Genomic DNA, 17,355 nt, shown 5'->3' on the forward strand with positions numbered 1-17,355 from the left:
AGGAAGTCATTTTCTAAAAGAGCCACTGAGATGCTATAGATAAGGAAGAGGACCTAAGGTGAAGAAGAAGAAAAGTCTAATAAATATGTTCTCCACTTTTCACTTCCTTTTGCTATATAGATTTCAGACAGCTAAATATTACACAGATTCAAACAAATTTGTTTCAGAATCATATGGTGTTCACAGAGAAATGTCTAGTTACTTTAAAAAAAAGATTCATATCAAAACACCCCCTTAAGGGAGAAAGGCATAAAAGGAATGGAAAAAAAAAATAACCTAAATGAATACAGCCTGTGTTCTATCAAGGCTTTACTACAAGGATTTGCTGAGTTTGGGAGGACAAGATAACTTATAAAAACCCATGTCAAGATGAGCTCTGTTCTAATGTATTTCCAGTGTGTATTGTATCCTGAAGGATGGCAAACATTACCAGGGCCTGAGGCAAAAGAAGGGGGAAATGGGGAAGAAGGCCTGCAATTGTTACAAATAACAATGGGAGAAAACCCAATCATTTCTGTTAAGTCTGACTGTCAAAGAGAAACAAATTCTAGTTTCCTCTGAATCCCCAGTAGATTATTTGACAGATCATGAGGAATGACAGTGTATTGGTGGGGAGGTAGAAGGCCATCACAGAGAAGAAGAGACTCAAGTAGGTATCAAGATATTCTGTGACTCAACAGTCCAGAAATCCAGAAGTGATCAGATCATAGATTTATCTCAATCAGGATATAATCAAAAAGTCCAGGAATCAGGAAATTAATAAAATGAGAAGGACAATACTAGGTCATAGAAGTTAGTCAGATCAAAGTTGAGAGTACTAAGAGCCTGTACTAAGTACTAAGAGTACTGAGAGCCTGGCCTCTTAAAAATCAAGAATTAGATTAGAAAATCAGAACACATCGAGTACAATGCTAAGATGGAGAACAAGATGCAATCTTAGCATCTAGGCCAGTGGGGGTGAAGAAAACAGACTGCCACTGGTTTAGGAAAACAAGCAGGCAAGTAAATGTCATGATATAATCATGTCTCTTTAACATGTTTATAGGAGTGTTTTTAGGTAAAGTTCTTATGCCTTTGAGATAAGTTTTCAAGAGCTGGATTTGATGGATCCTGGCCTATTTCTCTCCATTGGCTAAAAAGCAAATTTATGGCTGGACTCTTGGGAAATTGGCTCGTGACGGCAAAGAACCGCCATCAACTAGATTTGAAGTCTTCCAGAGTTTCTGAAATTGGACTCAGCATGTAGTAGGAGCTCAATATTTGTTGAATTGAAAGAAAGTACCAGTTAATCAAAAGTAACAAAATTAATTTAGGGAGGCATTGGAAAGAGCCACTGGCTCTACTGATTGAGGACCTGGGTTCAAATCCTCCTTTTCTGCTTATTTTTAATTTCTTAATTTCTCTGGGCATCAGTTTTCTTAGCCATAAAATGAGGGGGTTGGATCAAATGGTCTCTGAGGTTCTTTCCAGCTCTATCTATCATCATCAATTGGTAACTAAGTTTATCCTAGAGTAAGTGAAGAAATACCATTTGAGAGACAATATAAATCTCAAGACTTCTCTCCTTAATCTCTCATGTTAGTAGTACAATCTCCCTGTTTTAAATGAATCGCTATATATTTTATATTTACTTCTCTCCTCAGTAGTATCTAAGGGGCTGTTAGGTGGCACAGGAGATAGAATACTGGCCTGAAGTCAGAAAACTTTTCTTCCTAAATTCAATTCTGGCTTCAGACACTAATGAGCTGTGTGCCCCTGGGAAAGTCACTTAACTCTGTTTGCTTCGGTTTCCTCATGTGTAAAATGAGCTGGAGAAGGAAATGGCAAATCACTCCAGTATCTTTGCCAAGAAAACCTCAGAAGCTAGGATCTCCCCAGTGCAATGTGAAGTCCTTATGGTGTAGATATTGTCAGGCACCATCAATCAATAAGCATTTATTAAAAGCCTAGCATGGCACTCTGTTGGCAATGTGCCAAACACTAGTGGATACAAAGGAAAAAACCAAACCAAACCATCCTTTTTCTCAATGAGCTCATACATTCTGTCTTCATTGGCTTTGTAGAATTTGATTTCCTCTCCTCCTTTGTGACAAGGCAGTGGGGGCTGAGATATTTTTGAATGAAGTGATATAAAACCAATGCAATCAATAAAAATGAGATTATTTTTTAAAGAATGTAGGTAAGAATGGTTTCACATTTGTTTTTGTAAACCACCCTCCTCCCCACCACCAAATCTTTGTCTCACATATAGTAGGCCCTTGATGTTTCCTGCATGGATTTGAAATGATGGAAAAAAAGCTATCAAGTGGGCAAGGAAAGCCTATGGAGATAGAACACTTGGAGAAACAAGAGTCAGTATGAATTCCTCAAACTCTGCAGCATTCTGAAATACACAAAGATGGATTGCATTGAAAACAAAATTTTAAAAAATAAACTTCGGTGTTTGAAAAGAATCCATCTGCTGTTTTATTTAAGTTTTGCAGATAAGGAGAGCCAAGGAGAGGTGCTTATGAAAAAATGTGACAGGACCATGACTACACATATAAATATGATGAAGCTTAGTTCCCAGAGCAGATCTCATCACCAGAAACTGTTTATTATGCTGGGTGTTGGGCTCCTTTTGTTCAGATTTGCTCCAACATCTCTTCTGGGTAACAGAAGGAATATTTATGATGGGAGCTATTCCAAAAGCTGCCTTTTAAAGGTTTCTGGTTGATAAAATAAATGATGGGTAGATAAAAAAAAGATGTAGAGAATATTTAGAGAAGTGGTATAGTATGGAGGATAGAGTTGTTGAGTTGTTTCAGTTGTGTCTGTCTCTTTGTGACCCCATTTCATTTGGGGTTTTCTTGACAAAGATCCTGCATTGGTTTGCCATTTCTTTCTCCAGTTCATTTTACAGATGAAGAAACTGAGCCAAATAAGTGACTTGCCTAGGGTTCTCACAGGCAGTAAGTATCTGAGGCTGGATTTGAACTCAGATCTTCCCGACTACTCCCAGCACTCTATCCATTGTGCCTCTGAGCTGTCTCAGAGGAGAGAGCTGGCTTCAAACACAGGAACATGGGTTCAAATTCCCACCTCCAGCTCAAATTGGCATTGTGACCTAGGCTAGTTATTAAACCTAGCAATGCTCTAGGCAACTCTTTAATTCTCTGATATGCAGAAAAGGTGCCAATCTGAACTGATGGTTTCCTCACTTAGGAATTCCTGATACCAGTGAAATCTCAGGCTTAGCTCCTACTCTTGAAAAAAAATTCAGTGTCTCTCTCTCTTGTAATATATACCTCACTCAGCAAGGGATTTGGAATTCTAGCACATAAAAGCATCTGCATCAACTATATTGCGGTTCTCCCCTCCTTCTGTCTTTCCCTTTCCCATATTTCTATTCTTTTCCATTTCTTTACCAGGGCACACTATTTTGAAACCAAAAAAACAAAACAAAACAAAAACATGGCAGACATCATCCAAGTTGAATTTCTAGTCACAATCCTTCATCAATAAAAAAATTCATCCAAGAAACATTCTGAAAACTCTCAAACGACTCAGCACTCAGTCTTCTCAGAAGACCTACCATTTAGCAAAATGGAGAACCTGCTTCTGCTTAAAAGATTCCAGCTAGAAACCTAAGGATCCCCATAGTTACCTACCAGGGAAGGGCATCCACATAGCTATTAATGAGGATCCAGAAAGAAGGCTGAGTTACATTTTATGGCTAGATGAAGCTCTCAAGGCCACAGTAGTATAAACTACTTTTCGTAAACAGGGATAAAACTTACTTGATTTTACTGAAGACGATGTCCACATCAGTGGTTGTCACATTTTTCCCATCGATTACTTGGCAATCCTTACAGAGTTTTGACCAGTTTTTTCCATGCATCTCTTTCCCCGTGGCTCTGGTATCTCCGTGGATTGCAAATTTCCTGAAGGCCTCCTCCAGGGCACTGAGTTCTGGGGCGGTAGCCCCCTCATTGGTGCCCTCAGATTCCAGGGAGAGCCGTTTACCTGATTTCTCCTTGGCAGGATCTCCAGGAGACTTGGGGGGAGTCTTGTTGGCAGCTTTGGCAGACTTTGCTTTGTCAGCCATTTTGCTGGAGAAAAGAGAAAGAGAGAAGTCATTCTGTTCCATCCTCATAGATGGAAGTGCCCGAGGGCCACTTCCCTGGTTAGCCTGCTCACAGGATGTTGGGAGGTCTCATACGTGCTATGGCAAGTAATCCAGGATGTGAAGAAACAAACAAAAGAGAAGTCAGAACTCTTAGGAAGAGTCACCCCCAGGCCACCAGACTGTCTCCTCTGCTCTAAGGTCTTGGATCATTAAAGTAGGAGCAGCCTGGTGAAAGATGAGTTCAAATCCAGCCTCAGGCATTTATGGGTTGTATGGCTCTGGGCAAATCACTTACCCTCAGTTTGCCTGAGTTTCCTCACCTGTAAAATGGGGATAATAATAGCACTTACTTTGCAAGGTAGTTTTAAGGATCAGATGAAATAATCTTTGTAAAGTACTAGCTCTGTGCCTGGCACATAATAGGCACTCCATAAATGTTAGCTTTTATTATTAGCTATTACTAAGATAAGACAATCAAAGTAACAACAAACAGAATCAGAGGAATAGAACTGGAAGGGACCACAGAGCCATTATATTCACCCTCCTCATTTTATAGATGAGAAAACTGAGCATGTCCCAGACTTCTATCTTTCTCTCCCTTGAGTAAAAGTAGTATGATTAAGGCTATCATGGGAGACATCCTTTTACTGCCTTATCCCAGGCATCAGCATCTCTTTTTTGGTCCAGACCCATGATTTCATCAGTGCAAGGGAATTCCTAGTTAGGAAACTCCCTGCCCCAATGCAGATTGGTACCTGCTCAGCCACTCACTGTCTTAGAGCCTTGCCTGGAATCCCAAACAGTTACATGACTTATTTGGGTTTATTTAGATGATACACGTCATAGGCAGGATTTGAACCCTATTCTTTCTGACTCAGGAATCAGAACCTCTAGTCTCTACACCCTTGTGTTTCCACTTTTCTGAAGTCTCCCTGCCTGAGAACCACTCTGTTAACTTTTTTGGCAGTCCTACGTACCTCTGACCCAACCAGAACATTTCATTATAACTGAGATGACTGACAGGGAAAGTTGACTGAGTTTGCATTTGCCAAACATCTCACACTTGTTTCCAATGATTTGGACAAATATTCCTCATCCCCCAGTTAGTTCCCAGCTCACATTGCCAGGGCTTCTAGGCCACCCAAGAGCTTGGGTGCCTAGGCCAATGTATCCTATAATATGAATCTGATGTTGTAGACAGAGACCTGGGCAAGGGATCAGAGTCCTGGCCTTTCTAGTTAAGAAGCCTGAGAGGAGAAAAATCACTTAATCTTTCTGAGCCACACTTTACTTATCTGTATAAAGGGGTTAAAATACTCAGGAACCTATCACACATGGTCGTTGCATGAATCCGATGAGACATCGCATGTAAAGAGTTTTATAGTTTGAAAGTATTTTATAAATATAAGCTATTATTATGATTCAAGTCACGATAAGTATACCTATTGTTCTTATCTACCTCTTAAGAGTTATTGTGAAAACAATATTAAATTTAAAAGGATCAAATGAGACAATGTATGTGAAGAGTTTGCTATATAAATATAAGCTATTATTATGATTCAAGTGAAGATAAGTATATCTGTTGTTCTATCTACCTCTTAGAGTTATGAAAATAATAATAAATATGAAAGGATCAAATGAGACAATGTATACAAAGAGTTTTATAATTCAAAAGTGCTATATAAATATAGACTATTAGTATGATTCAAGTGACAATAATTATATCTGTTGTTCTACCTCTTAAGAGTTATTAGAAAAATATTAAATATAAAAGGATCAAATTAGACAATTTCTGTGGAGTTTTACAATTTGAAAGTCCTTTATAAATATAAGTTATTATGATGATTCAAGTGACAATTAATCTTATCTGTTGCTCTAGCTACCTTTTTAAGTTATTGCTAAATAATATTAAATGTAAAGGGATCAAATGAGACAATGTATGCGAAGAGTTTTATAATTTGAAAGTGCTATATAAATATAAACTATTATAATGATTCAAGTGAAGATAAGTATATCTGTTGCTCTACCTACCTCTCGGTTATTGTAAAAATAATATTAAATATAAAAGGTGTAATGCAGATGTGAGATGCTGCCATTATCAAATATAAGGATGATAAATAGCCCTGCAGACATCTAGATTTCAATCTAAGTATAGTTGGGAGAAAGGGGGCAGTATTCAGGGGAAACAGAGGTGGAAACTCTTGGAAACAAAAACACCGCATCAAAGATAGGTATCTGAGGTTTTCAGTTGAGGTATATGTCAGATGGAATAAGTGGATTGGTTGAAGATAAGGAAATCAGGTATGAGAATGATCATATGGGGAAAAAAAAACAAAACAGAGAGAAAGTCTATCAAGATAGAATCAGCAAAGCTATAACTAAGGTAGGACAATGGTGCTTTTGTTCCAGGGCATGTCAATTTAGAGGGGACTGACCACCAAATGGCATGCTTCCACTTTCCCTATGGTTCAACCTGGCCTCCTTCCACTCCCTTTTCCCAAGTCTGCCCCATCAATAGGTATCCCAGGGACACCTCCTTTTCCCTCATTCAATTAACTTGTTCCAGGCACCGATATTGCCAGTTTTGTTTCTAAATATTAGACCCTTTGTGACCACAAAGATATTTTTGGATTTCCTCTGGAGCACTCCTAAATCCTCAAATCATTGTGTGATACAGAAAGATACATCATTATCCCTACCATCTTTAGGCATGGAGTCAAAACAAAGAGTGACACCATTTTCTTATCTTGATGTCTATGATCAGTTCTTCATACCTAAAAAAACCTCAGATACAGAGCAGGAGACGTGAGTTTTGACATTAGTAATTCAGATTAAGCAGCAGGGAACTTGCTTGCCTCCACAACTAAGAGATTTTTTTATGTCTTATTGGCCTGACTGCCAACCACAAAGTGAATCTTCCTTGTCCGAGGATGAGAAATTTGGGAAGGTTCCCAATCAAAAACATCTGGCTCCCAACTCAAAGTTTATAGTTGCTTTGTTGAGGAAAAAATGATCTGATATGATTAACTTGCTAATATATTACTGAGAAATAAATAACATGAAGATAAACAAGAGGAAGTTAGAGAGCACCCAAAGTCTTATTTTAAATCAATGCAAAAACCTATTTGGAATTGTCTGCGCCAAGAAGTTAAAGCTCACGTCACCTCACACTCCAACCATTCACTGATTGTTCACCTTGAGAACTTATAACTCCTGAAACTTGCAAACACTGAAAGAGAAAAATGATCATATCATGTTAACAACGAAAAGATAAGACAACCAACAAGTATTTTTTAAGTACCTTCTATGTTCCAAACACTGAGTTAGATGTTAAGGATATAAATGAAAAATGAGCTATTCCCTGCCCTTAAACAGCTTATATTTTGCTAAAGAAATAGAACATATTTACAGAAAAACACAGGAAATTATGAAGCAATGGGAGTAAATTTAGGGGAAAAAAAGCTTTCTGAAGGCCATGGCACTCAAGCTGAGCCTTGAAGAGAGACTAGAAGCTCCAAGAGGTGAAAGTAGGGACGGAGAGAACTCCAGGTATGATCATCCAGCTTAAGAGTTAGAAGACCAAGTCCCAGCTCTGCCAACTACTATGTGACTACGGCAAAGTCATTTAACTTTGGTGTCTCCATTGCTGTAGTTGAAAAAATGAATCCACAAGGGAAAATACTACTTGTATTCCCTGAACTGAAAGAAAGTATTTGTACTGTAGAAGCTGTGGAGGCATCCTGAAAAGAATCCACATGGCTGGACTAGCTAATTATTATTATTAATCACTTAATACTGATTCTTGCATGCAGACAACCCTTTACTTGCTGTGCGGAAAGTCAGACTACTCTTTGTTAAAAGGAGATAGACAAGTTCTTATGATGCCAAGCCAGCAGATTTTCCAAAAACCACCTTTGATTCCTCCTCTACTTAAACAGTAGGAAAAGTATAGGTTACCCAGGAAATAAATTGCTAGTTGTTCTCCAGAGTAGGTTGCACTCTGAGACTGACTCGTCTCAGTATTCCAGGAGTATGACCAGGGATGAGACAAATAGGGAAGCAAGAAAACTTTAAGTCATGTCTGTCTGAACTTATATATACATAGAATAATAATAGTTAGCATTTACATAGCACTTTAAAGATTATGAGATGCACATACACATACAATTGTACATTTATCCTTGTAAATGTCTTGTGAAGTAAATGCTACTCCCATTTCCATTTTACAAAAGAAAACTGAGAGTTAGGGTTAGAATTAAGTGATTTGTCCATAGCACATAGGTGAGTAAACATCAAAGGCAAGATCTGAACCCAATGCTCTTCTCACTGTACAATTCCACTACCTTGGCTACAACAAAGTACATCTATTTTCCACCAATGATTTGATTGCTTCTGGCTAAACTGTCTCTGGGTGGATGCTATTAGTATCCCCTTGGAGACTCTTGAATGTGAAGTATCAGAAGGAAAAAGGTATTCCGTGTGCTTCTTCCTGCTGACTGGCACCCAAGAGAAAGGCTCAATCCTTGTCTGAGTTCAGTGCTTGCTCATTTCCCTTCTCCACGAGCGGCTTCTCTTATCATGCCCAGCATCTCTAAAGGCAATGTAGGCAAGTGGAAGAGACCTTGGGTTGGTTATGAGAGCCCTAAAATCTCTAAGCAATTTCATCATTAACACTTTCTCTTCATCTGAAAATAGGAGCTTCTAACACAGCTTAGACTTTGTTTAACCAGGATTCCTGCTGAGCTGCTTTTGTGTTTTGCCATCCTAAAAGGGAAAAGGTGGGACAAACAATACCACTCATTTATTCATAACTTCCATTGGCTGGAACCCAACACACACAGTTTAGAGTACTTGGCTCCTGGCCCTACCAGGATGGACACTTCAAGTTAGGGCTCAGGAAAAGTTCATTTTATAAATTGAGTGGAATGGGTCACCTGGAGACCCAGCTTCTGAGGAGGAGACCAAAAATCCTGTGTGCTTTTTAGTGGTCCTTGAAGGCTGTAAGAGGGGAAAATGGGAATTATTATGGTTGGATTAGATATTTAATAAAGTTTTATTAATAATAACTAAAGTAAGAGATCTAGCTATTCAGCCCACTAGCCAGAGCAAACGAGAAAGAACCAGGCGGAGCCTCAGAACTTATACAAACGTGATGGGACGCAAATGTAAACAAAAGGAAAAGCATTCTAGGTAATACAGGAAGGAACTCTGGGCAATGCAGTCTTTAGGGGTTCAAGATTTTCCTACTATACAAGGCATCCATATTGCATACGACACAATATGATTGATTACAGGATCATGTTTTTTTTTTTAAAAAACACAACCTTATCTTCTGCCTTAGAATGGATACCAAGTATCCGGTTCCAAAGCAGAAGAGCAATGGGGATTAAGTAACTTGCCCAGGGTCACACAGCTCGGAAGTGTCTGAGGCCAGATGACCTCCCATCTCTGGGTCTGGATCTCTATCCACTGATCCACTGAGCTGCCCTGAATTGTAGACTTTTAGGGCTGAATGTTTATAACAGAATATTAAACCTGAAAAGGAGCCTAGAAACCATCTAGTCTTACTTTCTCATTTTACAAACCCAAACTGATACCTAGAAGAGAAGCAGCATTTATTCAGTATCTGATGAATGCCAGAAGTGGTGCCAGCCAAGTACTTTGCAAATATTATTTAATTTGATTCTCCCAGCATCCTTTGGTGGAGTAGGTGGTGTTACTATCCCCATTTTACAGTTGAGGAAATAGAGACAGTCAGAGATTATGGGATGGCCACACAGCTTCAAAGTGTAGGAAGTTGAATTCGATCTCAAGTCTTCTTTCTGACTCCAAAGGCCAGTGCAATACCAAACTGCTTAGAAATTGTAAGGTGACTTTTCTAAGGTCACATAGGTAATTAATGACAAAAACCATTGTTAAATTACATTTTTTCTATTTAGGGCAGAAGAAAAGTAAGGAATACATTTTAGAAATATATCTATGCAAGGGCAGCTCAGTAGTATAGTGCATAGAGCACCGAGCCTAGAGTTGAGAGGTCTTGTGTTCAAATCTGACCTCAGATATTTTCTAGCTGTTGTGACCCTGGGCAAGTCCCTTAACCCTGATTGCCTAGCCCTTGTTCTTCTGTCTTAGAGTTGTTACCAAGACAGAAGCCAAGTCTTTTTTTTTAAAAAAAGAAAGAAATATGTCTATGAAAAATGGTTCCAACAAAAAGATCTTAGTTTATCTTATGTGGATTAGCTCCTTATGTAATGATGCTGCATAAATGAAGTGTTGCATCTTCTAACAAATCTCATTTTTTCATGGATTTATCTATAGAACAAAGGATAACAGAGCAGGAAGGAACCTTAGTGGTCAGCTAATCCAACTGCCATCCAATGCATTGATGTCAAACTCAAATTGAAATGGGGCCCCTTGGCCTGTCCATAAGGATCCCTGCAGGTTGTGTATTTACTTGATTTTAAAATGTAATATTACCAATAGGAAGCAACTAGGTGGCACAGTGGATAGAGCCCTGGGCATAAAATCAGGAACACCTGAATTAAAATCTGGCCTCAGGTGCTTACTAGCTGTGCGACCTTGGACAAGTGACCTCAGTTTCCTCATGTGTAAAATGAGCTGGAATAAAAAATGGCAAACCACTCCAGTATCTTTGCCAAGAAGAGTCAGACACAACTGAACAGCAACAATAATATTATCTATATCTTCTTGTATTTGTATTCCAATCATGCTCTTCCTCAGTGTTTCCTTCTCTTTAGGCTCTACAGCAAGCATTCTTGGGATACGTAGGAACTATAGTACATTCAGGGAAAAACCTTGCCTATCTTGGTTACTTCTATGGAATCTAGTGCCTCCCTTCTCTAAAACCTTACATAATAAAGCAATTCCACAGTAGTAGGGGTTAACATTATCTTTAATGAAATAAGTAAGGTTTATGTGAGTAAATGGTTTTATTGAAGCACAAATATGGCCAGTAAGTGTTTTCCCAATTGATCTTTTATTTACAGAGGTTAATGTGTTTCAGAGGTTAATGTGTGGCAAAAGTTTATAGAAAGTTGACCTTCAAGCCTTAAGATTCAGAGGGATGGTCACACTACTTGGCAGAGGGAATTACTCACTGAGAATTCCAGCATCAATGGAATTATAGGTCTGGTCCAGGGGAAAAACAATAACAACAACAAACTGTTATTTAGCATTGATTATAAAATATTTCATTAGTTGCATATTATCAGAAGTTTATGTTGTTGTTTTTTGTTCCTATAATTTTGAAGAAATCTAAATTTGAGCCAGATCCTCTTCATTGAGCATTTTCTCCAGTATCTGTGGGATCCTGCCAGCTGTTGTCCTGCTGCTGCTGAAGGAGCTGAAAGCAGCATGTGTTGGCCTAAGGAGCCTGCAGCTGCTGGATTTCCTTCCCCAGAGGCTGGCCATCCATGCCTCGATTGTTCCCTTACTGCCTCCCTCAGACATGTACCCAAGCAGGCAGCTTTCCCTGATCGTGCTTCCAGGGCAGCAGAGACCAGGGAGAGGAAGGCAAGGAGGAACTAAAAGGCTGCCAGCATGGCCAGCAGGCCTGTCATCTTGTTTTCTACTTGCATTTCTCCCCAACTCCACTTTCCTACCAGCAGGAAGAGGAAAATAAATCACTTGGACCAAACAGGGCCTACAGTCCCAGGGAAATGGCTAAGCAAGGAGAAGCAGGAGATATCAGGCGACCAAACCCATGATGGAATCTGGGGCTCTTTACTTTCCTCTGTACTCTCCAGAGTTGGTATATTATATTCCCTGGAGCCCTAGTTCCTCCCTGGACTCAAACATCATTTAAAGGGAAAAGGGTCAAGTGTGGGTGAGAGGGAGAGCCATATCAAGTTTCATTCAGGCTGGTAACAAACACTGCTGCCTGGACAATCTTAGGGCAGACCACTCTCTCTTCCTCCTCAAAACTATCTTGGTCCCAGAATATTTTCAGTGGTTTTTGAGAAGATAAAGGGAAGACTCTATCTAGTCTTAGATTCTTTCAACATAAAGACAAATAAATAAGCTCCAAATGGCTCTCAAGGCTAATTCTCTGGGAAGTACGCAGACCCCAGATCCTGTAACAAAGACGGGGTCTCTCTTTGGGCATGAACCCCTTTCAATTAGACAGATTCAATAAGCATTCATTGACTGTTTTCTTAGAGCAAGCAGAGCTGTGTGCTGGAATCCAGGGAAGATGCAAATATAAATAAAATCTAGTCCTTGCCCAGCTTGCAATCTGGTGGGGATATAATACTAGTAGTAATAATGAATAATAATAATCAAATATCTCAGAGAAATCCATGGAAACATCCCCCAAAAGATAAGTAATCAAATATTTGAATAGAAAGGGTACGAAATAGTTATGAACACAAAACTCCAAAAATACAAAGCTTTGGTGCAAAACTCCTACAAGGTAGGCAACTGACCAGGGTCAAAGGAACAGGAAGTTCTCAGATGGACACTTTTTAATAAGACTTTCATAACTGCATCTATTTTGGATGCCATATAATTCCACCCTCCAAGAACTGCTCATGTTTTGTTGTGGTAGATAAAGCAATAACTTACTAAGGGAGCAAATTGCAGACTTTGGCTAAGTTCCACCAAAGCCTTGCCCACTTCTGCCCTGAGAGATCTTTTGGGAAATTCCAAGTTATGTAGCCTTCTACAATATGTAGTCACCAGCTTTATCTATTGGTAAGCCATTGTATCCATTTATTATTAACTGCAAAGCAATATAAACAGAAGTCATGGGTGCTCTCCAGGAAGGCCATTCACACACTTCTGAAAACTCAGAGGAATGTTATTTCTCACATTATCTATCATGAGAGTAGCTCCATGACAAGGGGAGACATGGAATCTGGCTTTCAGGAACACACCCACTTAGTTAACTTGGGACATTTTCACCAAGGAAAGAAGGCAAAGAATTCAGTCTGCGTCTGTCACATACCAATCTGGAGCACAGTACAGGAACCACTTAATCATATCTCACCATGGCCACACTCTTCTCGTTTTCTGCCTGTAGTTTAGATGTCTTGGCATTGTGTTTTGCCAGGCTTTGGGCTGTGAGCTCTTCAGAGAAGGGCTCTTCTGTCTTTTACACAATCAGCAGTCTGAATGAAGAACACGGTATGCTATATGCCTCCAGCAAGGCCTTGAGTAGGGGACAAATCACCACGATGGTTTTTCCTTACTCCCCTCCTCAATTCTGACTTTCTTATACCCCACCACCAGTGCCAACGGGCATTGCAAGAGAAAGAAGAAGAAGGAAAAGGAAAGAGAGGCCATAGGAAAAATAGGAAAGGAGAACAAAAGTGTAGAGAAAAGCATAGTAGGGGAGAGGAAGAGGAGAGAAAAATGCAAATGGAAACAAAAGGAGCATACCAGGATGGCTGGTGCTCAAAGGAAAACAATAGAGGCTAGGAGATAGATAGATAGATAGATAGATAGATAGGCAGAAAAATAGACAGATAAATGATAGCTAGATGGATAGATGATAGGTAGGTAGATATAGATACAGAGAGATGGATGATAGACACACATACATATTCACAATGTATATAATACACAACAATATGTAGTATATACATGCACCATAAATATATATGCATGTGTATACATGCATACATATTTACAATGTGTATACTACATTATATTATGTATCTATACATGTTTGCATAAATATATACATGTGTATATACACATACACAAATGTATACATATATATTGCCAAAAAACATCCCCCAAAAGATAAGTGATCAAAGGATATGCACATCTGGAAAATGGATAAACAAATTGTAACATGAATGTAACAATATTATTATCTTTCAAAAAACAATGAATAGGATGAGTAAAGAGAATCATGGAAAGACTTATATGATCTGATACAGATAGGTAGGCAGAGGTAACCTCCTGGAAGCCTTCCTCACTTCCTCCTGACATCAAGAGGATGCCAGTGTAAAACCCAGGATGTTGTCTACCTGTTATACCTGCTGCATAACCAGCCTATCTTTTCTCTCTATCATGTATTTCCTTGATTTCTCTTTTGTTTGCATTGCATCTGGCTCACACTCACACTTACTATGGACCTCTATTGTCATCCTTTATGTGTTGGTAATTTTCTTTCTTTCTTTCAAATTTAAATCCTTACCTTCTGCCTAAGTAGACTTGGTAATTGCTTCTAAGGTTCCCATCCTTTCTAATCTAGCAACTATTTCTTTTTCAATTGGTCAGAATTAGGTTCTAAGGAATAGTGAGTGGGTTCTCATTTTTATTTCTTTGACTTTAGGAAGAATGAAATTATCACTAAAATTAGTCATGGACTTATTGAGTTTTTTGCCTTTGGCACTCTGCTGATAGACCTTCAATGAAATGCAGAAAGTTGAATTGCTCCTTTCAGAATTTCCCCCTAAATCTTCCCTCTCTGCCAGTTTTGTGATGCGCTTAAAATTATTAACCATATTTTGCTTCTGATTGGACAGTGTGTTACGTGGTTTTGTGTTTGGCTTAGCTGTTGAATATGAGTAGTTTTCTTTCTTTTAAAATCTGCATTTTTCAAAAAATTTTGAACTTAATAATGAACACCAAACAAGAATAATATTTTCATATACAAAACTGAATGGAAAAAGAGAATTGTACATGAAATGGGGAAACTCTAGTAGATATAATTTGCTTTTCTTTTAAGTATTTAACAAATTCACTGTATAATCTTCCAAGTTGACCTGCTTATCTGTGATTTCTTTGTAACTTCCCTTTTAGTCTAACGTCTATATATTAAAAAATAAACCCTTACTTTCTATCTTAAACTCAATACTGAGTATGAGTTCTATGACAGAAGACTGGAAGGGCTAGGCAATGGAGGTTAAGTGACTTGCCCAGGGTCTCACAGCTAGGAAGTGTCTCAGGCCAGATCTGAACACAGGACCTTCCATCTCTCGGTCCACTGAGTCTCCTAGCTGCCCCCATTAGTGTATTTTTTAAAAAATGTTTTAGCAGTTATTTTGTTAAAAGCAAGAACTAAAAAAGCCAAATCCTGGATGAGCTAGAAGAAACTCATTGACCCACCTACCAAGTAAAGCTATGAATGGCAATGTTATTTGTGTTCTGGTTGAGCTAATTGTGACTAGAACTATGGTTTAGTAAAAGAAAGTTAAAACATATTTTTAAAAAATGTTTTGATGACTTTTTTTTTCTTTTCAGAAACCCTAATTATTGCTTCCTCTCCCTCCTACTCTCCCATTTCCATGCAAAGAATAACAAAAACAGAACTCTTATAAAATGTACACAGTGAAGCAAAAAAATAACCCATTTGGGCAATTTCCTTGCTCCTACTCCACTTACAGTTTACAGCTCTCTTGATCAAATCTTTAAGACTTCAGAAAAATGCGTTTTTTAGCTTGTTCGATATATTCCATTCTTAGCCAAAAACTAGCCATTCCTGTACCTCAAACTGTATTCTAGTAATTCAAATACTGTTCCTATCTTCAATCAGCATCACTGTGAAAAATAAGCCCTGCTAAACTAAAAATCTTCAATCCTCTACCCTACAACTCTGCAATCCCTAAGGATACTTTCTAAGGTTTTTCTACCAGTATTGTTTAACTCAACATGAATTACCAGAAGTATTGCAGATATTACATATTAGGTATAACGCATCTAGGAAGGTTTTCTGACATCCCACATACTTGCTCTGGGAAGACAATTTGCTTCCCAATGATTTCTATTAGGTTGATTGGGAATCAAGTGCCTGTGTATTATGCAAAGGCATCTTCTGGGCATGTCTAATCCCCTGCCATCTTGGAATAAGGCTACATAGCTGGCAACAGCATATTTTTAGCTCTTCTGAGAGGACCTGCGTTACCTGTAAAGGACTCCCTCCTGCCCCTAACCACTACCCAAGTCGCTAGCTCTCTAGCAATTACAGTGATGAGCTATAGGAACTGATGCTGACACTATGCTCATGGATCACAGTATCCTGAAGCATAAGAACCTTTCCGTGACTAGTAAATTCCTTCTTCTTCCCTGGGGTGTCGTTCTGATAGGTAAAATGTTTCATAACACCAGGTACACTCACCTTCTCTTTACCCTCCATCATACCTTTTCTACTTCCTTCTCAGAAAGCTATAATCAAATCAATAGTACCATTGCTTCTTAGTGTATCAATTGAATGTTCCAATGTTCTATTCAAAATCCCTGTGACTTCCCAGCTTAAAACATCATTTCCTAGCTACCACTATCCTATATATGTGTTGTCTCCCCCACTGAAAATGAGCTCCTTGAGGGTGGGAATTATCTTACTTTAAGTATCTCAGCAATTAGCACAATGCCTTGTGTATAGAAATAATTCAGTAAATGCTTATTCACTCATTCATTCCTTCACCAGTCATTTATAGTTAGCGTCTATTGGGGTAAAACCTTATATCCCTTTGCTATATAGCTCCCTATACTCTCATCTATATATCTTAGCCTTTGCTTTAAGAAATCATACCCTTCCCCCCCCCCCACTTCCTTTGTGGAATTCCTTTCTGGAACTCTCTTTGTTGTTTAAGCCTTTCTTCACGGATTTTATCCAATGCTTAGCACACATTACCCCAATCTCTGTCCTTATTCTTAGGAACTTCATTATAGAATCTCTTAGCCTCCCAATACATGTCTTAAGTCCTTAACAATCTGCCTGGAAGTTTGCCTTTCCATCCTCATCATTCTCATTCACACATTCTACAGTTCAGTCAAACTGACCTTATTACTCCCTCCTACCCTGACTTTCATCTCACCCCTAAAATACCTACCCCTTTCAGGATCCTTCCCTCCTCTTTCTATTGAAAGCACAAAGCTACCCAGTTTCTCAAGTTTGGTGTCATTCTTGAGTCTTTCCTTTTGATAAGCTTCTTTCCTCCTTTACCACATCATCTCAGCCCTATGTTTCCCACAAAACTTCAATTAACCAAAAAGTCTAAAATATGAAAGCTACTTTTTGATTGCTTTTTCCAAAACAAGGGCTAAAATATTTTTTATCCTTCCCATTTTGGGGGGACTGCAAACCTTTCTAAAATGTGCTTTCCTCCAATAAATACATTATTTTGAAAATGACTGAGTCTTTCTTGCATATTTAGAAACTTGTGGTACCTCTGACTATTCTGAATTCACCTATACTTGTCCAGGACATCCCTGGGAAGCTGCTTTTTTGGATCAAATCCCAGATCGAATTTATATTCTTGTCATCTTTCTTTGAC

The 17,355-nt window shown here is 38.7% G+C and overlaps 1 protein-coding gene across 1 annotated transcript in view; it reads right to left on the minus strand.

Annotated features, from left to right (window-relative positions):
- Positions 1-3,775: 3,775 nt before the first annotated feature.
- The window catches only part of LOC123252464 (tubulin polymerization promoting protein), a 41,455-nt gene continuing 27,875 nt past the window's right edge, over positions 3,776-17,355 (minus strand). Inside the window, exon 2 of the mRNA XM_044681766.1 lies at positions 3,776-4,091. Within this exon, the coding sequence (XP_044537701.1) occupies positions 3,776-4,087 (312 nt within the window). The 5' untranslated portion in view covers positions 4,088-4,091. The remainder of the gene's footprint in view (positions 4,092-17,355) is intronic.

This window comes from Gracilinanus agilis, chromosome 1, assembly GCF_016433145.1.
Source record: "Gracilinanus agilis isolate LMUSP501 chromosome 1, AgileGrace, whole genome shotgun sequence".
Classification (NCBI taxonomy): Eukaryota; Metazoa; Chordata; class Mammalia; order Didelphimorphia; family Didelphidae; genus Gracilinanus; species Gracilinanus agilis.